Below are 24,439 nucleotides of genomic sequence, written 5' to 3'. Positions count from 1 at the left end.
CTCTCTCTCTCTCTCTCTCTCTCTCTCTCTCTCTCTCTCTCTCCCTCCCTCCCTCCCTCCCTCCTTCCTTAAATTCCCCTCCCCCTCTCTTTCCACATGCTCATGGCCAGCCTTTACTCCTCTCCTCTCTCTCTCTGCCTTTCTCTGTCTCTACTCCCTCAACTCCCTTCTGATGCCCTGAATAAACTCTATTCTAGGGGGAAGGGATGCTTCAGCATGGGGCCTGCAGGAGCACCCCCTTCCCTCACACCTGATTGTATCTACACCAAGCATATTCCTTCTATCTTTTTATAAAACACAATATTTGGTGCTGAGACTCAGATTTAGAAACTTGAAGGTTTACATCTCTTGCTGCCACATGGATAGCTATTGCTCACTAGAACTTTCCACTCACACTTCTGAGAACTGGTAAGCTCCTTCCCCCTACCAGTCAGTCTAAACCTCCCCCTGGTTCCAGGGAATCATTCTTGAACTCCTCAGAGCCACCCCTGTGCTACCCTTGAGGACAGGGACATTCAGTCTTTATGACTGGTCTTTTCACCAATCCTTGTTCTAGGACCTCTAACCCTTGGGTGATTACCCTCACCCTCAACCCCCACCACCATCTATTGAAAGCAATTTTCATCACTCCTCCCTCGGACTCTTGCAGCCATAAAACAAACTCCTAAGTTTAGGTAGGCTGCATTTTTCTGTGAGTCCAGGACTCAGCAAACCTGCATAATGACCTGGTACATCTAAACTGTCTGCACATTTACATTAATTATTGAATTTTGTTTTTGGAACACCTGTAGGAACATTTTTAATAGCTTCCACACCCAATGTGTTGGTCTTTGATGCCTTGTCCCTATTTATAGGGTGTATCCAGTTCTAATTTATAGAACCCAGCAAGCAATATCTCTACATGGCTACTTAGCTGGCACTTTTAGAACAACTCTCTCACTATCAATCTATAGGCTTTCCCTTACCCTGTTCATTCTCTTGCCATTTGCTGTGCTCCCAGTTTGCCTTAGGAAAAAGCAGGTCTCACCCCACCCTCTTGTGCTTTCATGCCCTGCCTGGAGCACTATTTGCTGAGATGATACCTATCCTGTGGCCATGCACTCACAACACCTGGGACACCGCAACCCAAGCTCCTGTGCTCTGCCCATTTTCCAAAGGTCATCACTGCCACTGCCTCTGCCCAGAATTCCAGCATTGTCCAACCCAGCACCGCCATGGTGCCCTGGGAAAGGGCCGGCAGGGCGCCCATTTCACCCATGACTTTCAACAGAAACGTGCCACAGAGCTGCCCTGCCCCCTTGATTCTGTCTCTGCCATATAGCCATCCTCTGGACAATGCACGCAGCCAGTGGCAGACCAGGGGAGGGAAGGGCAGAAGCCAGCAAGCCAGTCCCTAGGGTACGAGGGTCATCTAGCCTTTTGTGGCTCCTCAAAGTCTGCTTGCTTGAGGCTGTGCCTGCATCTCCAACCTAGGCAGAGGCAAGCACCTGGTACCTCAGTCATGCACATATCTCCCACTCCCACTACCAATCCTGTGCGTGTCCCTTGCTGCTAGCTACCACCAGGTTGCCTAAGGAGGGGTGAACCGGCCCAGGTCAAAAAGAAGCATTCTCAGTTCTTTCCTGGGGATCAGTGCTACTTGCCCATAGTCCACAGCCTAAGGCAGAGCTGGGCTACTCGGTGCTCCCACACCTTCAGTACATTTCCACAGATGGGTTCCAAGGACACTGTCAGCTTCCCTACAGCCTAAGCCACTCTGTGACATAGGCTATAAAATGGGCCTACGCCTCTGCCAGCAAAGTCATTGGCACAGGCCTAAAGTCGCCCAAACACATTTGCTTTCTGTCCCGGTGCCACAGTCTCATGCCACCACTGTCAACTTTCTGATTCTTCCCATCCTGATCCATATCACCTTTAAGCCAAGTGAACACTAGACAATTTGTCTCTTTCTATGTGTGTCTCTTTACGTGTTTTTCCCTGCTAAAGCAATCAGTCAACGTCACAACAATTAAGATAGGTTTTCATTCTATTCTGCTTTGGTAAATAATGATTTTTAAGCAATATAAGGTTAAAGATCACTGCCTTTTATAAATATATGTTTAGCCTTACTTTTTGCTACTGCCATTAAGTTTTAATGCATTCTATTTGTTAGTACTTCCTTGAACAAGTAGTTAAACAAACACAGGTTTTCTAACTCAGGTATGCTCAATAGATACTGCTCTCAATCTTGCCAGAAGTCCACTAATGACAGAGATTTAAACTTAAGACAGAGATTCCCAAAGCATAACAGCTACCCCCCACCAATGTCTCTGAGAAGATATGGGCACAGCAACAAGGGTCTAGCTAGTCTACCTAGATTGTGGTATGATAACCAAGGAGAAACACTGCCATTGCCTTGCCTACTGCCAGGGCTTGGTCCACACTGTGGACAAAACAGCATACCCCAAGAGTCAAATGTCTCATATTGCCTAAGGCAAGGTGGGTCATTTCTCATTTTACACATATCTACTCCACAGGAAAAAAAATTTTTTGTCTTCTGATCTTGACAGCCAAACTAACTCCACACAAGTTGACATGGAGACCACAGGGACCTGGGACCTGTTTAGGAAGTGGACCATAGATTAACCTCTGTCATTTTAATTAATATGTAACTCCTAGATTATAGTTTATCCTTCCCCAGATTTCTGACTACATTGACAGCTAATATAACTGTAGCTTGACAGCTAGGAAACAGATCTAGTTACTTACCGCTAAGGTTATCCATCACTATATTTGCTCATTAATAAATTTGTTCACTCGCTAAGACCACCAGATTTCTTATCAAAGACAGGTTTTCCTTCCTCACAGGCTTCATGATAAATGATAAACACGTTCAGATGTAAGCTTCTACATATGTAACCTGTTTACTTCCTCACCTCAACTCAGTTTATAGGGACGAAATGCTTCATATTTTCTCACTTTGCTGTGTCATTGTCCTAAAATAGTTAGTTATAAATTAGCCCAACTCTAATAAAACATTCTACTATAGACAGGATCCACCTGTACAATCACAAGCTCAAATATAAGTTTCCTTTGATTGCCTTTAAGATAAACTTAAAGTGTTTCTTGTGCTGAATCGACAATATTAGTTATCATGTATAAGTTTCCTTTGGTTGTCTTTATATAAAGAGTTAAGGTGTTTCTCTTGCTAAACTATATGATCAACTACAATATTCACAAGGTCAAGGTTTAGAATTCCCTTCGTCACTCAAATATAACCTTAAAATTTTTTCTCATTATGTTAAATTTATGTATTTTCAGTCTCCTAGACAAAAGGGAAAAACAATTCCTGTTTCTTCTACTCCACAAAAGATTTGTCTTCCCTAAGCCCATCTTACTACATATGTGTGTGAGTGTGTGTGTGTGTGTGTTTGTGTGTGTGAGTGTGTATGTGTATGTGTTTCTGTGTCTGTGTGTGTGAGTATGTGTGTGTGAGAGTGTGTTATGTGTGTGTGAGTGTGTCTGTGTGTGTGTGAGTGTGTATGTGCATGTGTTTCTGTGTCTGTGTGTGTGAGTATGTGTGTGTGAGAGTGTGTGTGTGTGTATGTGTGTGTGAGTGTGTCTCTCTCTCTGTGCGTGTCTGTGTGTGATGTGTTTCAGCATATTGCCAAATCCAGACATTTACTACATCCAGGGCAGCTCCAGAGACACAACCCCAGATGCTCCAATCTACTCACAGAAACATATGCTCCTACTGGCTCTGCTCCTTGTTATCTATCCACAGATGGTTCTACAGATGCTGGACAGAAAGGAAACAGCCAATTCTCATGAGACAGGACCAACCTCCCCATACATACTTTCCTAGGTTTCCCAGAGACACATTGCCCCAAAGTTAGCAACAAGTAGCTAAGGATCATGATGACCCTATTTCTCTCCACCATCAAGCCTTTCTAATTTTTTCCTTTTTTAATTAAACCAAAACAGTGGAATGTTGGCATTTTGTCTAGGATGCACCCCAGTTACCTGGCAACAGCCAGGTGTATCTGACTCAGTATAAAAGGGGCAGCTTGCCTCCTTCTCTCTCTCTTACTCTCTTGCTCTTGCTTTGTCCACTTGCTCCTGCTCTCTCTCTCTCTCTCTCTCTCTCTCTCTCTCTCTCTCTCTCCCTCCCTTCTTTATCTCCATGTGCTCATGGCCAGCCTCTAATCTTCTACTCATTCTCAGACTCTGTCTCTGTCTCTGTCTCTCTGTCTCTGTCTGTCTCTGTCTCTGTCTCTCTCTCTCTCTCTCTCTTCTTTGTCTTTCTCTTTCTCTATTCACTGAACTCCCCTCCCCAAGCCCTGAATAAACTCTATTCTATATTATAACATTGTATAGCTCAACACTCAAGGGGAAGGGATGCCTCAGCATGGGGCATGCATTGGCACACCATTGCCCCACATCTGACTGCACATCCATAAAACATATTCCTTCTCTCTATCTTTTTATAAAACGTAACAGACAATACCCAAGGAAAGACATACAAATTTGATACATGGTCCTGCAAGGATGTGTATACATGTGCATATAGATTCACATGCAAATGAACACATGTACAGATGCCTGTACACACACACACACACACACACACACACAGAGAGAGAGAGAGAGAGAGAGAGAGAGAGAGAGAGAGAGAGAGTTTTCATCGTCATTTGTGCAATGTGAAAAAGAAACTGGAAAAAATATGGAAAAGAACATGTGGAAATGAAAGCAGACTTATATTTAGGGTTGAATGTGTAATGTGCACCACAGACTACTGTTCAAACACTAGGTCCTCAGAAGACAATGCTGTTCTTGGAAGTTGTCATTTTTGGGGAAGTGGTATCTAGCTTGTAGGTAAATGTAGGACTATAGAGCTAGAACTAGAAAGTGATAGTCTGACCTTGGTTTGCTTCCCACTGCTGATATGAACTAACCAACTAACTGCCTCCATGTTCCACTGACAGGTTCAATCTATTCCCTCTGTTACGCCTCCCCTACCATGATAGGAAAGTGGCTTTTAATCTATGGGACCAAATATCAATCCTTCCTTCCTTAAGGAATTTCTACTAGAAGTTCTGTATCAGCAATAAGAAAAGGAATGAACGCCCTGCCCGCAGCAGCGCTCTGCTCCCAAACCCCGTGGGAGAGAGACCTCACCACCTTGTCCGGTGGGCACTCCTGAGGCTGCAGAGCAGAAGAGACCACCAACACTGCCCACCCCTGCCCACATCCCTGGCCCAAGAGGAAACTGTATACGGTCTATGGGTTCCCGTAGAGGAGGGCCCAGGAGCAGCAGGACCACTGCATCTGAGACAAAACCAGAACCTGAAGGGATAGACCGGATAAACAGTTCTCTGCACCAAAATCCCGTGGGAGGGAGAGCTAAACCTACAGAGAGGCAGACATGCCTGGGAAACCAGAAGAGACTGCACCATGCACACATCTCTGACGCCAGAGGAAAACACCAAACGCCATCTGGAATCCTGGTGCACGGAAGCTCCCGGAAAGGGCAGCACAGATCTTCCTGGTTGCTGCCGCCGTGGAGAGCTCATAAGCAACACCCCAGGAGCAAACTTGAGCCTCGGAACCACAGGTAAGACAATCTTTTCTGCTGCAAGTGACCTGCCTGGTAAACTCCAGACACAGGCCCACAGGAACAGCTGAAGACCTATAGAGAGGAAAAACTACATGCCCGAAAGCAGAACACTCTGTCCCCATAACTGGCTGAAAGAAAACAGGAAAACAGGTGTACAGCACTCCTGGCACACAGGCTTATAGGACAGTATAGCCACTGTCAGAAATAGCAGAACAAAGCAACACTAGAGATAATCTGATGGCGAGAGGCAAGCACAGGAACCCAAGCAACAGAAACCAAGACTACATGGCATCATCAGAGCCTAATTCTCCCACCAAAGCAAACACGGAATATCCAAACACACCAGAAAAGCAAGATCTAGTTACAAAATCATATTTGATCATGATGCTGGAGGACTTCAAGAAAGACATGAAGAACTCCCTTAGAGAAACACAGGAAAACATTAATAAACAAGTAGAAGCCTACAGAGAGGAATCGCAAACATCCCTGAAAGAATTCCAGGAAAACATAAATAAACAAGTAGAAGCCCATAGAGAGGAGTCACAAAAATCCCTGAAAGAATTCCAGGAAAACACAATCGAACAGTTGAAGGAATTAAAAGTGGAAATAGAAGCAATCAAGAAAGCACAAAGGAAAACAACCCTGGATATAGAAAACCAAAAGAAGAGACAAGGAGCTGTAGATACAAGCTTCACCAACAGAATACAAGGGATGGAAGAATTTCAGGAGCAGAAGACTCCATAGAAATCATTGACTCAACAGTCAAAGATAATGTAAAGTGGAAAAAGCTACTGGTCCAAAACATACAGGAAATCCAGGATTCAATGAGAAGATCAAACTTAAGGATAATAGGTGTAGAAGAGAGTGAAGACTCCCAGCTCAACGGACAAGTGAATATCTTCAACAAAATCATAGAAAAAAACTTCCCTAACCTAAAAAAAGAGATACCCATAGGCATACAAGAAGCCTACAGAACTCCAAAAAGATTGGACCAGAAAAGAAACACCTCCCGTCACATAATAGTCAAAACACCAAATGCACAAAATAAAGAAAGAATATTAAAAGCAGTAAGGGGAAAAGTCAAGTAACATATAATGGCAGACCTATCAAAATCACACCAGACTTTTTGCCAGAAACTATGAAAGCCAGAACATCCTGCACAGATGTCATACAGACCCTAAGAGAACACAAATGCCAGCCCAGGTTACTGTATCCTGCAAAACTCTCAATTAACATAGATGGAGAAACCAAGATATTCCATGACAAAACCAAATTTACACAATATCTTTCTACAAATCCAGCACTACAAAGGATAATAAATGGTAAAGCCCAACATAAGGAGGCAAGCTATACCCTAGAAGAAGCAAGAAACTAATCGTCTTGGCAACAAAACAAAGAGAGTGAAAGCACACAAACATAACCTCACATCCAAATATGAATATAACAGGAAGCAATAATCACTATTCCTTAATATCTCTCAACATCAATGGCCTCAACTCCCCAATAAAAAGAAATAGATTAACAAACTGGATACGCAACGAGGACACTGCATTCTGCTGCCTACAGGAAACACACCTCAGAGACAAAGACAGACACTACCTCAGAGTGAAAGGCTGGAAAACAACTTTCCAAGCAAATGGTCAGAAGAAGCAAGCTGGAGTAGACATTCTAATATCAAATAAAATCAATTTCCAACTAAATGTCATCAAAAAAGATAAGGAAGGACACTTCATATTCATCAAAGGAAAAATCCACCAAGATGAACTCTCAATCCTAAATATCTATGCCCCAAATACAAGGGCACCTACATACGTAAAAGAAACCTTACTAAAGCTTAAAACACACATTGCACCTCACACAATAATAGTAGGAGATTTCAACACCCCACTCTCATCAATGGACAGATCATGGAAACAGAAATTAAACAGTGATGTTGACAGACTAAGAGAAGTCATGAGCCAAATGGACTTAACGGATATTTACAGAACATTCTATCCTAAACCAAAAGGATATACCTTCTTCTCACCTCCTCATGGTACTTTCTCTAAAATTGACCATATAATTGGTCAAAAAACGGGCCTCAACAGGGACAGAAAGATAGAAATAATCCCATGCGTGCTATCAGACCACCACGGCCTAAAACTGGTCTTCAATAACAATAAGGGAAGAATGCCCACATATAAGTGGAAATTGAACAGTGCTCTACTCAATGATAACCTGGTCAAGGAAGAAATAAAGAAAGAAATTAAAAACTTTTTAGAATTTAAGGAAAATGAAGGTACAACATACCCAAACTTATGGGACACAATGAAAGCTGTGCTAAGAGGAAAACTCATAGCGCTGAGTGCCTGCAGAAAGAAACAGGAAAGAGCATATGTCAGCAGCTTGACAGAACACCTAAAAGCTCTAGAACAAAAAGTAGCAAATACACCCAGGATGAGTAGAAGGCAGGAAATAATCAAACTCAGAGCTGAAATCAACCAAGTAGAAACAAAAAGGACCATAGAAAGAATCAACAGAACTAAAAGTTGGTTCTTTGAGAAAATCAACATGATAGATAAACCCTTAGCCAGACTAACGAGAGGACACAGAGCATGCGTCCGAATTAACAAAATCAGAAATGAAAAGGGAGACATAACTACAGATTTAGAGGAAATTCAAAAAATCATCAGATCTTACTATAACAACCTATATTCAACAAAACTTGAAAATCTGCAGGAAATGGACAATTTCCTAGACAGATACCAGGTATCGAAGTTAAATCAGGAACAGATAAACCAGTTAAACAACCCCATAACTCCTAAGGAAATAGAAGCAGTCATTAAAGGTCTCCCAACCAAAAAGAGCCCAGGTCCAGATAGGTTTAGTGCAGAATTCTATCAAACCTTCATAGAAGACCTCATACCAATATTATCCAAACTATTCCACAAAATTGAAACAGATGGATCACTACTGAATACCTTCTACGAAGCCACAATTACTCTTATACCTAAACCACACAAAGACACAACAAAGAAAGAGAACTTCAGACCAATTTCCCTTATGAATATCGACGCAAAAATACTCAACAAAATTCTGGCAAACCGAATCCAAGAGCACTTCAAAACAATCATCCACCATGATCAAGTAGGCTTCATCCCAGGCATGCAGGGATGGTTTAATATACGGAAAACCATCAACGTGATCCATTATATAAACAAACTGAAAGAACAGAACCACATGATCATTTCATTAGATGCTGAGAAAGCATTTGACAAAATTCAACACCCCTTCATGATAAAAGTCCTGGAAAGAATAGGAATTCAAGGCCCATACCTAAACATAGTAAAAGCCATATACAGCAAACCAGTTGCTAACATTAAACTAAATGGAGAGAAACTTGAAGCAATCCCACTAAAATCAAGGACTAGACAAGGCTGCCCACTCTCTCCCTACTTATTCAATATAGTTCTTAAAGTTCTAGCCAGAGCAATCAGACAACAAAAGGAGATCAAGGGGATACAGATCGGAAAAGAAGAAGTCAAAATATCACTATTTGCAGATGATATGATAGTATATTTAAGTGATCTCAAAAGTTCCACCAGAGAACTACTAAAGCTGATAAACAACTTCAGCAAAGTGGCTGGGTATAAAATTAACTCAAATAAATCAGTTGCCTTCCTCTATACAAAAGAGAAACAAACCGAGAAAGAAATTAGGGAAACGACACCCTTCATAATAGACCCAAATAATATAAAGTACCTCGGTGTGACTTTAACCAAGCAAGTAAAAGATCTGTACAATAAGAACTTCAAGACACTGAGGAAAGAAATTGAAGACCTCAGAAGATGGAAAGATCTCCCATGCTCATGGATTGGCAGGATTCATATAGTAAAAATGGCCATTTTACCAAAAGCAATCTACAGATTCAATGCAATCCCCATCAAAATACCAATCCAATTCTTCAAAGAGTTAGACAGAACAATTTGCAAATTCATCTGGAATAACAAAAAACCCAGGATAGCTAAAGCTATCCTCAACAATAAAAGGACTTCAGGGGGAATCACTATCCCTGAACTCAAACACTATTACAGAGCAATAGTGATAAAAACTGCATGGTATTGGTACAGAGACAGACAGATAGACCAATGGAACAGAATTGAAGACCCAGAAATGAACCCACACACCTATGGTCACTTGATTTTTGACAAAGGAGCCAAAACCATCCAATGGAAAAAAGATAGCATTTTCAGCAAATGGTGCTGGTTCAACTGGAGGTCAACATTTAGAAGAATGCAGATCGATCCATGCTTATCACCCTGTACAAAGCTTAAGTCCAAGTGGATCAAGGATTTCCACATCAAACCAGATACACTCAAACTAATAGAAGAAAAACTAGGGAAGCATCTGGAACACATGGGCACTGGAAAAAATTTCCTGAACAAAACACCAATGGCTTATGCTCCAAGATCAAGAATCGACAAATGGAATCTCATAAAACTGCAAAGCTTCTGTAAGGCAAAGGACACTGTGGTTAGGACAAAACAGCAACCAACAGATTGGGAAAAGATCTTTACCAATCCTACAACAGATACCGGCCCTATATCCAAAATATACAAAGAACTCAAGAAGTTAGACCACAGGGAAACAAATAACCCTATTAAAAAAATGGGGTTTAGAGCTAAACAAAGAATTCACAGCTGAGGAATGCCGAATGGCTGAGAAAAACCTAAAGAAACGTTCAACATCTTTAGTCATAAGGGAAATGCAAATCAAAACAACCCTGAGATTTCACCTCACACCAGTGAGAATGGCTAAGATCAAAAACTCAGGTGACAGCAGATGCTGGCGAGGATGCGGCGAAAGAGGAACACTCCTCCATTGTTGTTGGGATTGCAGACTGGTACAACTATTCTGGAAATCACTCTGGAGGTTCCTCAGAAAATTGGGCATTGAACTGCCTGAAGATCCAGCTATACCTCTCTTGGGCATATACCCAAAAGATGCCCCAACATATAAAAAAGACACGTGCTCCACTATGTTCATCGCAGCCTTATTTACAATAGCCAGAAGCTGGAAAGAACCCAGATGCCCTTCAACAGAGGAATGGATACAGAAAATGTGGTACATCTACACAATGGAATATTACTCAGCTATCAAAAACAATGACTTTATGAAATTAGTAGGCAAATGGTTGGAACTGGAAAATATCATCCTGAGTGAGGTAACCCAATCACAGAAAAACACACATGGCATGCATTCATTGATAATTGGCTATTAGCCCAAATGCTTGAATTACCCTAGATGCCTAGAACAAATGAAATTCAAGACGGATGCTCAAAATGTGATTGCTTCACTCCTTCTTTAAAAGGGGAATAAGAATACCCTTGACAGGGAATAGAGAGGCAAAGATTAAAACAGACACAGAAGGAACACCCATTCAGCGCCTGCCCCACATGTGGCCCATACATATACAGCCATCCAACTAGACAAGATGGATGAAGCAAAAAGTGCAGGCCGATAGGAGCCGGATATAGATGTGTCTCTCTCCTGAGAGACACAGCCAGAATACAGCAAACACAGAGGAGAATGTCAGCAGCAAACCACTGAATTGAGAATAGGACCCCCGTTGAAGGAATCAGAGAAAGAACTGGAAGAGCTTGAAGGGGCTTGAGACCCCATATGTACAACAATGCCAAGCAACCAGAGCTTCCAGGGACTAAGCCACTACCTAAAGACTATACATGAACTGACCCTGGACTCTGACCTCATAGGTAGCAATGAATATCCTACTAAGAGCACCAGTGGAAGGGGAAGCCCTGGGTCCTGCTAAGACTGAACCCCCAGTGAACTAGACTATGGGGGGGAGGGCGGCAATGGGGGGAGGGTTGGGAGGGGAACACCCATAAGGAAGGGGAGGGGGGAGGGGGATGTTTGCCCGGAAACCGGGAAAGGGAATAACACTCGAAATGTATATAAGAAATACTCAAGTTAATAAAAAAAAACAAAAAACAAAAAAAAAGAAAAAGAAAAAGAAAAGGAATGAACATAAGGCTTCCTTATCAGACAGTAAGTTGTTGTTTTTTTTGTTTTTTGTTTTTAGGTGTTTTTTTTTAGTTATTTTTATGTTTGTTTTGTTTTTGTTTTTATTTTTTACTTTTGTTTTGATTTTTTTGTTTTTTTGTTTTTTGGGTTTTGTTTTGTTTTGTTTTGTTTTTTTACTTTTCTCCCTCTAGGACTGTGAGAATCAAATCTTTGTTGTTTGTTGTTCATGTCATACATATTGTTCATAGCATTTTGCTATCCTTTTGTAGTCTGAAAAAGGTGAAACGTAGAAGTTTTAAGGTTGCTCACCTAGTCGAAAGTTTAGAGCAGAAGAAAGAAACTGGTCAGGCCTTGGCACTACAATTACATCAGCCGGTTCAGCAACTCTCTCCCAGGAACTAACTGACCATAAAGTTAGATTAAAATCTTAAAGAACAATCTTGAAAAACAGGAAGCTTCTCCTTGTGATTTTTCACTGGTATTCTCAACATTTTCCAATGACGCCCTCCCTACCCCCTTGGGTTGTGGTTTCCTCCTTTAAATACCTCTTCTCCCAACTACTCGTGGTCAAACTCCTCTGCCCCTGTGTGGGATACAAGTGTCGACCCCAGTGCACTGGCTCCTATCAATAAACCTCGTGTAAATTACAGCAAGGACGGTCTTACATGAGTTCTTGGGGGTTCACGTCATCCCAAGACTTGAGTGAGGGTCTTCCGGCTCTGGGGGTCTTTCATTTGGGGGCTCATACGGGATCGGCGACCACCCTCATCTCCGAAGACCCACTTGGAGGTGAGATAGTGTCTGTGTCTTTGTGATGTCTTTGTGTATCCGTGCTGGCTAAACTCTGGGTCTGCATTTGCTCGAGAGTTCTGGTTTTGCAGTCGCTTTCATCTCGGGAAGAGTAAGAGAGAGGGCAGGTGTGAGTGGTAGATGTGCCAGGGAATCACCAACTGTGTTGCCCTGGGAGACATCCCAGGAGGTCTGGGGGAACACCAGGGATGCCTGGGAGATTCCCATCTGGGTACCAGTTTGGATACAGTAGTTCTGTAGTTCTGCTGGATTGGAGAAATCTGCACACCCTCCCGACCATCTGTATTTCCAGAATGGTCTTTGTCTGTGTGTCTTAGATCTTTGTTTTGTGTTACTTGTGAATTTGATGACGAGACAGACTGTGACGACTCCTCTGAGTTTGACTTCAGACCACTGGACTGAAGTTAGGGCTAGAGCACACAACTTGTCAGTTGAGATTAAGAAGGGACCGTGGCAGACAATTTTGCTCCTCAGAGTGACCTACATTTGATGTCGGCTGGCCTCCAGAAGGCACCTTTGACTTAACCATTATTTTTTATCTGCTCTCCTTCATCTGTTTTTGGTGTCCCCTTGGGAAGGAGGAGTGAAATGGAATCCACTCCTCTTCATCTGTCTCTGGTTGGGAAGGAAGAGTGATGTGGAATCTGCTCCCCTTCATCTGTCCTTGGTGAGATCACAGAAGCTCCTGTCTAAATCAGTTCAGTTTTGTGGTGATCTCGTGGTAGCCACTTATTTTTTGTTTTTGTGCGCACTTCTGTTTTTTGTCTGTTAATCTTTTGATTGTCTTTCTTTGTGACTGAATGTTATTTGTCCTCTTCAGCGGACTTCTATTTTCTGGACCCTCGTCTTGTTTTCTCACCGTCCCACTTCAAATGCTTGTTAGTAGCTGTTACAGTTCCTCTTTACTACTGAGGAAATACAGAATCCTACTAGAGGCCAGAAAGAATGTTCCAGACACAGATGGAAGGCCTTCACTTCTGCCTGCTGACTTCAATATGCCTGAAGGTAGGGCATGCTACAAGTCTTTCACCAGGCTCCAATGGTGGGTCTCTGAGGGGCTGGAAAACACCCCACAAATTTGGCTAAGGCAAGAAAAAGATTTAAAGAAACTTGATAGGTTGAGCTAAGTTGCTAAGAGAGTTAGTATAAGTTGCAGAGAAAGTAAAGTTGATGTGTGGTTCAGGGTCTGTGCATAACAGAGAAACTGAGGAAGAGGAAGAGGTAAAAAGACAGAAAGAAGAGGAAGCTAGAGAGCTAAAGAGAAATAAAAGGCAGGAGAGAAACTTATACTGGCCACAGTAGTTAGAGAGACTAAGAAGACAGTACTGGCAAGAGAAGAGAATTCTTGGCTAAAGATCAGTGTGCCTAATGTAAAGAAAAGGACACTGGGCCAGGGAATGCCCCAGCATAGAGGGGAAGCCCGGCCAGTGTTTTGTGGATACAGGGACCCAACACTCTGTGCTCCTATGCCCCAGTGGAGCAGTGTCCATCAAAAGACTTTGGGTACAGGGGGCTACTGGCAACAAACAATATTTATGGACTAATCAAAGAACAGTGGACCTTGGTGTGGGCCAGGTAACCCACTAGTACATGGTCATCCCTGACTGCCCCTATCCCTTGCTCATGAGAAATTTGCTCTCCAAAATGGCTTGCATGGGCTGAAATGGCTGGGTAAGGCCATGTGTATGCATATCTGCAGACTGTGTATGTGGAGCTTAAGACCTGTCTCAGTGCACCAGTACCTGATGCTGGGAGATGTATGGCTTAATGCCATTCTGCCTGAAACACATCACTCCTGCCAGCCGGGCACTAACAATTATCACCCAATCCAAGACTTAAACTATGGTAGAGTGGCTGATATTTTGCCTTGAAATGAAATGTCCCAGAGGATGGGACCACTGGTCAGTTGACATGGACTAGATTCTCTACCAGTTGGGGGCAATCTGGTCACTTTGCTGCCCAATCCTGACCTGGAGCCACCATAGCACGAGTATCAAGAACTGACAGAAGCCAATGTGTGGAGGGAAGACCTCTGTGACTGACCGATCGACCCCTGCTGAAAACTGAGGCTACCTTGTCTACAGACAGGAGCAGTTCTCTTCATGAAGGTCAGAAATGAGTGGGTGCTACCATGGTGGACAACACAAATGTCATCTGGGATGGACAAATCTCTACCCCCCAGCATATCAGCACAGATGCCTTTGCCATCTCTTGGATGCCCTGATGAAGCCAGCAACTGTGAGTATTATTCATTGCCCAGGACATCAGGAGGGGAAAGATTCATTGACAAAGCAGATCAAGTGGCTCGAGAAATGGCTATGCAGGAGCCTATCCTGGTTTCAGGACTGCAAGAGACAGCCATTGGGAACTGGGATTGGAATAAGGGATGGACTCACTTAGAATGTACAACAGAAGAAAAGGCCCAAATTGCTTAAAAGAGAAAGAACAATGGCATACTTGAGGGGAAAGCTATACTCCCCAGAGAACAAACAAAAGTCTCACTTTACCAAATGTACAAATGGACTCATTTAGGGGATAAGAAGCTTATCCAAATAGTTAAGATATGTATAATAGAGGCAGTAAAAAAGTATAAGGTATGTCAACAAGTAAATGCTTAACAAGCAAACAGGGCAAAAAGACCTAAAATGTTTAGTGAGAAGTCGAAATAAATGTCACTGAGGAAATATGGTTACAAGTATCTCCTAGTGCTTGTAGGTACCTTTTCAGAAATAGATAGAAGCTTTCCTCACCAAGCAAGAGACAGCCTTGGTAGTCATCAAGAAGATACTGGAAGAAATCTGCTGGTTTGGAGTGCCCAAGGTAATCAGGTCAGATAACGACCCTGCTTTCATTGACAAGGTAAGCCAGGGTGTGGCCAGGTTTTTAAAGGTCAATTAAAAATTACATTATATCTACAGACCTCAAAGTTCAGGACAGGTAGAGTAAATAAATAGAACTCTAAAAGAGACCCTGACCAAATTGACCATGGAGACTGGCACAGACTGGGTGGCACTCTTTCTCTTTTGCTCTCTTCAGAACAAGAAATATCCCTTCCAGATTCAGCCTTACCCCCTTTGATGTCTTATATGGGGCCTCAGCTCCTCTGACTTTATTAGATGATGTTATTAATCCAACATGTCATAGTAATATTGATTTGTATGCCAGGCTAAAAAACCTATAGGTGATACAGAAACAAGTCTGGTCACAGCTGACAGCAGCCTATGCTCCTTTTGAGACATCTCACCAGTTCCAGGTCAGAGACTCAGCTACATATGACAATACCGATCCCAGACACTCAAACCTCACTGGAAAGGACTGTACCTGGTACTACTGACCACCATGACAGCCGTCAAATCTCAGCCCTCACCAGCCACATACTGGCTGTTGGGACTGAGAGCTGGGACCTAGAGGCTGACACTCAGATCTTCAAAAAGCTCCCTGGACCTGCATGTCAAATAAGTGGACACATCAGAAATGTGACTGGTGGGGTTACTGTAATGCTCATTTGAGGAGTGTGCTTTAGAAACAAGAATTTCATGTTTGCCCTGGGTTTCATCGACATAGATCCCCCAATTGTAGGTGTGGGGGTAGGCTTGATTTCTATTGCAAATGATGTAACATCCCCTTACTATGAAGGCATTGCATACATTAGTACTCTTAACACTTCTTGGGACTGTGCCTCAGGGATCACAACCTGTATAAGTTTAAAAGTTCTAAAAGGCAGTCATGACCTTTTGTGTGTAGGTTCAGAGAGTGTCCAGATTGGAATCCTGATGCTAAAGACTTAGTAAGACACAAAAGAGAGTTGAGAATTACTCTGACAAATATCTGAGGGCTAAGTCTAGGTGCTGCAAGGGCAACTACAAGGACATCTGCTATTGCCCTACAACACAAGACTTATGGAGAAATCAGAACTGCCATTGACTTAGATATAAAAAGAATCCAAGAATCCCTAACCTCCCTCTCAGAGGTAGACCTTCAGAATAAGCGAAGATTAGATCTGATATTCCTTAAAGAAGGAGGTCTGTGTGCAACACTAAAGGAAAAATGTTGTTTTTATGGAGACCATTCAGGAGTAATTAAAGACTCCGTGAGTAACTTAGAAAAAGGATAGACAAAAGAAAAAGAGACAGAGAAGAAAAACAAGGATGGTTTGAGGGATGGTTTAAAAGATCTCCATGGCTAACTACTTTAATCTCCTCATTAATAGGGCTCCTTTTAATTATACTTTTGCTTCTTATGTTCAGGCCATGCATCCTTAGTAAGTTAGTAGCATTTATTAGAGAAAGAGTAAGTGCTATTCAGATTTGATTTTACACCACCAATATAGCACTTTACAAGGTCAAAAAACCCAAATATTATGAAAATACTGAAATTTAGTTCTATGATTAGAACTAGCCAATAGAAGAAATGGGAAATGAAAGGTAGAAGTTTTAAGGTTGCCCCTCTAGACAAAAGTTTAGAGCAGAAGAAAGAAACTGGTTGGGCCCTGGAACTGTAATTACACCAGCTGGTTCAGCAATTCTCTCCCAGGAACTAACTGACCATAAAGTTAGATTAAAATCTTAAAGAACAATCTTGAAAAACAGGAAGCTTCTCCTTGTGATTTTTCACTGGTATTCTCGACATTTTCCAATGACGCCCTCCCTACCCCCTTGGGTTGTGGTTTCCTCCTTTAAATACTTCTTCTCCCAACCACTCGTGGTCGAACTCCTCTGCCCCTGCGTGGGATATGAGTCTTGACCCCATTGCACTGGTTCCTATCAATAAACCTCATGTAAATTACAGCAAGGACAGTCTTACATGAGTTCTTGGGGGGTCGTGTCATCCTGAGACTTGTGTGAGGGTCTCCCTGCTCCGGGGGTCTTTCAAAGGTAAAATAATCCTAAATGATAAAGATGTTGTCAAATTATTCCATATAATTATAAATATTGGCTGATAATGAAGGTCTGAATATAGAAAATGGGCATGAGCCATGGAAGGGAACGGCAGCAATGTGAATCAGTTTTGTACTTTTAACTCTGAAATAGACCTTTTTTTCAGTTTTGGGTGGTAGATTAATGCATAAAAATGTGTTTGAGAGTGAAGCATAAAATCCAGTATGAAGGTCCATAGCTTCAGAATGGCAGTTCTAACCAAGCAGAAGTTGATTGATTTGTACAGATTTGAAGTCCATTTAATTTCACTTTGGGTCATATCCTTACCTGTTCCTTACAATAAAGTTTTAATAACAACAACAACAAAAAATGAACATTGGTAAGGTTCCTTCCATGGCCAGAGGTACTTTCTTGGAGTCCTAATGACCGGTGGCCAATCTCCAGATCCCACAAGGGTGCAGTAGAGAAGTGACTCCCAAGAACTCTTTTGTGACTTCCACACACATATGTATAACATACACACATACATAAACACACAGAGAGAGAGAGAGAGAGAGAGAGAGACAGACAGACAGACAGACATACCATGCAGAGAGATACAAACATACCACACGCACACACACAAACACACATCACACACATACATACACCACACAAAAGACATAGATAAAATTATAAAATATTATGAATTAAAGTTCTACCACCTATATTTATGATGAAGTAATGAATCTGCGTCTGACCCAGTTTTTAGGTTCTCCTTGGAGATCCATGAAAACACAAAGAGAAGAATGCCAAAGAATATGTAATAGAAAACTCTAGACACTTTTGGAAATCACACAGGTCAAGTTTGTTCACTGACCAGTTAGAAAATTTAATGTACTTCTTGCTTAAGACACTTAAAACATAGTGTCTTTTAACTGTGTAAGAATAAACTAGTCATTTTGGGTATGCATAATAGATATAATATTATATAGACATGTGTAAAGATATAGCTATCAAATCCAGTGTGACAACTGTATGTGGGATATGGGCAACTGTGACATGACTATGTCCTCAGAGAGCAAGTGATTGACTGCCTGTGCTTCATTCTCAGCTAGTATTGTGGCTCCAAGCCTATTTATAGGATGAGAACTTATTACTTATGCATTTCTGTGATGCATTTTTGTGATGCATTCTTTTTTGAATTTATAACTTAAAGGTTCTTAATCTATCTAATTACTCTTGGCCAGAGGGGTGAAAAAAATGAAGAAAAAGAGCAATGCTTTAGGACAGTGGACTTAATAAGGTTTCACCAATAGGAGACCAAAAGCATAGGCAGCAACAGGAAGCAGGTGACATTACATCACAATGTAGAGCTTGCATTCAGCCCAGGGAATTAAAGCATAAAAAGGCAATGCTTAAGAAAATAATATACCTGGCAAGCAAGTAGGCATGGCTTAACAGTCTCATACAGGCTCAAAGTACTCAAGGAACTTCTTGAAAGAGGATGAGGAAATAATGTATGAGCTGGAGAATGGAGAGCAGAGTTGTGAAATGTTGTCTTCTGGACATGGCATGCTACTGCATGGCTGGCCTCACAGCACCATAACACCAATCCCAAAATCGCAACCATTATCTTTAGCAGAATTTCTGCTGTGCCTTCTCCTCACTATCCCTACCCATTCCTGGGGGACTGAGGAAGTAGACTATGGTGAAAAACTCTGCTTTTCTTTTGTGAAACCCCTCAACTGCCCCTAGCCCATTTCCATTCCTAAGCCTAAGGATGAAATACATAGAGACATATTTTGGCAGGAACTTTTGGTGCCCAAACCTGTTGTAAGATTCAAACTGAAGGACAAAGGCTGCCTTAAGCAAACACCAGGTGGAATTTAGGAAAACACCCTGTTCCAGGAAATTAGCTAACCGCCTTAGCAGGGGTCCTTCACCACTCCTTCTGCATGCCAAAGGTATTTCCCCACCAATGGCCTCCAATGAATTCAAAGGACAATAGGCAGCCACCAATGAATTAAAAAAGTAATAGGCCCCACCAAAGAGAAGTAACCAATTCATGCTGTAACCTAAAGCCTATGCCCTGAAACAGTATAAAGGGTGTGGGCCTTTGTTGATTATAGGTTCACCCCAGTGTACTGGATTATTAAACCTCTTACATATTGCATCGATCTCCATCTCCATGTTTTAATGAGTGAGACCTCCTGGACGTAGGGCTGATCAGGTCCTACACTATCACGATCCCAAAGTTTTTCTACTAAGGCACAAAGACTATTTCTACTAAGGCACTATTCTAAGAACAAGAGAAGAACTGCAAACTAATGAGCAAAATGCCTGTATATAAAGACAAGGCAAGTATCAGCATTTAGATTTCTAATCCTCCTAATCCCAGATGCCTAATAAAAGCATAAAAATGTAATCAAAACTTCCAGAACAATATGTCTCCATTAGAGCTGACCTTACCAACAGAGTCTCTAAATATTCTGACACAGCTGTAACATGCACATGCACATGCACACAAACTGGAAGTGATCACACTCTCTTAGATTTGTATAGATTAGCTTTGATTAGATTAGTTTATAGATTAAATTAAATTAATCACATTTCACACGTTTAAAGTAAAATAAAATCAAATTCAGGATTAAGATCAATAAAAGAGAGGCAAAGAGAACAATACAATAAACAAAATCAGGAGGCAGTTCTCGGGGTTGGGGATTTAGCTCAGTGGTAGAGCACTTGCCTAGCAAGCACAAGGCCCTGGGTTCGGTCCCCAGCTCTGGAAAAAAAGAAAAGAGAAAAAAAAAGAGGTAGTTCTCTCAGAAAATGGAGACACAGGCACGTGCGTGCGTGTGTGTGCGTGTGCGCGCGCGCGCACACACACACACACACACACACACAGCGGCTTCTATGTTGGGTTTTTTATTTCATTTTTTCATGGAATTCATTAGTGTGCAAATAATTGGGCCTCTAATAATTGTGCCTTCCCTTGGGCATTTTTCTCTTTGGTGGTGCACAACTTCGATGTGATAGCTTTTGTTCCATCTTAGATGCTGAAAAAGCCTATAGCACAAAGAAACCAAAATAATACAATGGAAAAAAGAAAGCATCTTCAACAAGTTATGCTGGTCTAGCTGTATGTGTGCATGTAGAAGAATGCAAATAGATCTATATTTATCACCCTGCACAAAACTCAAGTCCAAGTAAATCAAAGACCTCAACATAAGACCGGACACAGAAAATCTAATAGAAGAGAAAGTGAGGAATAGCCTCAAACACGTTGGTAGACAACTTCCTGAACAGAAACCCTTATCTCGGACACTAAGCTGAACAATTAATAAATGGCACCCCATGAAATTCAAAAGCTTCTTTAAGGCAAAGGACTGAGTCAATAGGTCAAAACAGTAGCCCACAGATTGGGAAAACATCTTCAACAACCCTATCTCTGACTGCAGGTTAATATCCAAAATATATAAACAACTCAAAAAGTTAAATACCAAAAACCTAAATAATCCAATTTAAAAATGGGATACAGATATAAGGAGAGAATTATCAACAGAGGAATCTCTAATGGCAAAGAAACACTTAAAGAAATGAACGACATTGACATTCTTAATCATCATGGAAATGCAAATCCAAAAAACTCTGGTATTTCACTTTATACCCATCAGAATGGCTAAGATAAAAAACCACAAAACAAACAAAGAAAAAAACAAACCTCAAGTATAGCACACATGCAGGCAAGGAGGATGTGGATCAGAGTGAACACTGCCCCCTTGCTGGTGGGAGTACAACATTGTATAACCACCCTGAAAATCGATCTGTTAGTATCTCGGAAAATTGGACTAGTTCTACTCCAAGACCCAGCTATACCACTCCTGGGCATTTATCCAAAAGATGTTCCACCATACCACAAGGACACATGTTCCACTATGTTCATAGCAGCTTTATCTCTAATATCTGGAAACTGGAAACAACCCAGATGTTCTTCAACTGTAGAATGGATACAGAAAATGTGATTCTTTTACACAGTGGAATAGTACCCATCTATTAAAATCTAAAGGACATCATGAATTTTGCATGCATATATAGATGAAATTATAAAATATCATCCTGACTGAGGTAACACAGATCCAAAAAGACATGCATTGTATGTCCTCATAAGTGCACATTAGTTAAAAAGTACAGGGTACCCATGCTCTAATCCATAGACCCAGTGAAGCTAAATAACAAGGAGGTCCCACATAAGTTTACTTGAATCTCACTCAGGGAAATAAAATAGTAATCAGAGCAAAATGGAGGGAAGAAACTGAGTAGGAGAGGGGATGGACAAATGGGTGGGAAGAGAGGTTCATGAGAAAGAATGGAAATTAGTGGCTTGTGGAAGAGATGGGACTAGGCTGTGTGCCTTGTGGAAGAGTAGGGGACAGGATTAAATTACCCTGAGGGGACAGGAACTCCATTGGAAGATAAACAGAATCAATTAACCTGGATCTTTGTGGGTTCCAAGAGACTGAATGACCAACCATAAAACATACATAGTCTGGTCCTAGGGTGACCCACACATATGTAGCAGGTGTGCACCTTGGTCTTCAAGCAGGTCCGCCAACAACTGGAGCAAGGGTTGTACTTAAATCTGTAGCTTGCCTGTGGCTCCTGTTCCCCTAACTGGGCTGCCTTATCTGGCCGAGTGCTACAGTGCTTGAGATGCCAGGTGGGTTGTACCCAGCAGGAGCCTCCCCTTTCTCGAAGTAGAGTCAGGAGGAGGAAGGCAGCTGGGGTGTGCGACAGGGGTCTACGAGGAGAGGAGTGACTGAGATCCAGGTGTAAAGTGAATAAATAAATTAATGGGGAAATCTTTAAAATTGAAAAAATTCAAAAAGAAAGTTTATGTGTTTTATGCCTATTTTACTCTGTGCGTAATTTGAAAGAATTCCTGTTGAGTACTTAATTTTAATATTATTTGGTCAAATATATTAACTGTTATTTCCCAAAATGGATTTAAAATGTACCTTTATGGAAGCTATCTAAACTATTATAATTCAGTCATGGCAATGGCAAAATGTATATCTATTGAAATCCAGTGAGAGTTTCTCAATCATTATGATGACCATTTTAAGAACTCATACTTTTCCTATATATACATAGTAGGAAAGGGCATATATGCATATATATATTTACATGTGTCATTCTATTTTGAAACCTGAGCAAATAAAAGTCAACAATTTTGTGTTTTCAGAATACATTCCTATTGATGGAGATGGGCTCGTCATTATGTAAGTTAGATTCATGAGGCATTCTAAAAAGATGTAGCAGTTTCTCTACTGAAAGGCATTGGCTCATCCACCTCTTCTTCTACTGTCCAGTACACAGTGTAAAACATGATTTAGTAGAGGAAAACACAGTCCAGAATGACCCAACAAACCCTGGACTCTGAAAACAAGATGCGTTAAATGTCTAGATAGGAACCCTGGCAGCTCTCCTGCGACAGGGCTTAGGTACCATTGTTTATACTTGCCACACTCCTTGAATCTCTGTCATTTATCGCTACAGCTTCCAGACAAAAGGATATTTTGGTTAAAAATATCCTGGTGTGTTCTCTGTTCAGATCTAGTGTAGACTTGTGTTCAAATTATATCACATCTATTAAAAAAAACAAAGTCTGAATTGCAGCAACGTAGAACCAAGAAAAGTCAGAGTCGATCTCACAAGGAGGCTTTTGAGCCAGTGACTTTGAGACTTATCAGGAAGTGTCAAACTGTGCACTTCGACTTAAAAATCCATCTGTTCTGCTCATGAGTATAGAATTGTTCAGAAGGGATATCACAACAGACTAAACAGACTATTTCAAACCCAGAAGGGAGAGTCAACTGTCTTCCACAAATAAATGTAGTAAAGACATCTGAGAAAACTAGATAAATATACTAACACTTCTGCATGATATTAAAACATATTTCATCTAATTGTCAATATATTCATTGTATTAACTTGTAATGAGAACATCATCATCACAGGGAAAACTGATCACATAGTTATATGGACAAATGCACCCAAACGAAAATTTATTTGGAGGCCTCAGTAATACAAAGAACATACAAGCTTTCTGTGAGGTACTTTAAAAAATAACTAAGATAATAATTGATTAAAATTCACCAAAATTTCAAATTAATGAACATAATGTGTGAACTTCCTAAGAATTTATGAGTCTAAGTATTGTCAAAAGCATCACATCCAGACTTCTCAACAATTCCAAAATAATCCTTTTAGACAATTTTATTTCCTTTATACTGATACTGATATATCACAACATTTAGTCTTTTAGCAAACACTGTGTGTCCCTTTGCTGTAGACAGTCAACATGTTAGTAATTAAATGAAAACCAAGATTATCTGGCTAACATATCATAAAAAAAATTTAAATCTCTTTCAAACATATTGAAATAAAAGTAGCTTAAAATATAGCATTGCATCCCATTCCCCAGTAAAAAATATATTACCAGAAATGAAGTAATTTTTATAATAGCACTGATGGTTCTCACTTTCCATGGTTCTTCAATATTTTCTGGTACAGGTGAATAAATACAATAAGCAAATAAAATACAGAAGAATCCAAGGCACAGAGTCTTGTATCCCATGATAAATCTCCCGCAGACTCGAGTGTGTTAATAATGAATGGCATACCATATATATGCTACGGAACAGTAAGACAAAGGTAGGTAAACTGTGTGAGGTACAATGATGGCTTTAGCAATAGTGACTTGCAATTGAGTTCTGAGATCAAGTTACTGTTAAAACTGGTTATGAAACTGTGAGGTGTTGTGGAATAGAATTTACTACAAAATGTCTGATAAAATATGCAGAAGTGGCAATAAGAAAAACTCCTGATGAGAGCAGTGAGTTCCTATTTCATCACATAATATCAGAAGAGCAGAAGCATTTAGGAAACTAATTAGAGAACATTGAAAAAGAGGACCAAGAAATCCCTTTGTTCTATTGCCTTTTGTGAAGAGTAGTGGCAACAGCAAGAAAGCAAGATAACATGTGAGGTAACATTTGATCATCCTTAAGACTAACGCCCACAGCACAGATCACTTAGAGACTTTCAGTGAAATAAAATTGCCACTCTTTTCCAAATTACAAATAATCCA

General features: G+C 41.1%; 1 protein-coding gene across 1 annotated transcript in view; it reads right to left on the bottom strand.

Annotated features, from left to right (window-relative positions):
* Aadacl2fm3l1 (AADACL2 family member 3 like 1) overlaps positions 1-23,946 on the bottom strand; it is a 46,349-nt gene extending 22,403 nt beyond the window's left edge. The window contains exon 1 of the mRNA XM_227185.7: positions 23,789-23,946. Within this exon, the coding sequence (XP_227185.3) occupies positions 23,789-23,926 (138 nt within the window). The 5' untranslated portion in view covers positions 23,927-23,946. The remainder of the gene's footprint in view (positions 1-23,788) is intronic.
* Between the last annotated feature and the right edge of the window lie 493 nt (positions 23,947-24,439).

This window comes from Rattus norvegicus, chromosome 2 (genome assembly GCF_036323735.1).
Source record: "Rattus norvegicus strain BN/NHsdMcwi chromosome 2, GRCr8, whole genome shotgun sequence".
Classification (NCBI taxonomy): domain Eukaryota; kingdom Metazoa; phylum Chordata; class Mammalia; order Rodentia; family Muridae; genus Rattus; species Rattus norvegicus.
The sequence above is the reverse complement of the archived record's forward strand: the minus strand, read 5'-3'. Positions and strand labels throughout refer to the sequence as shown.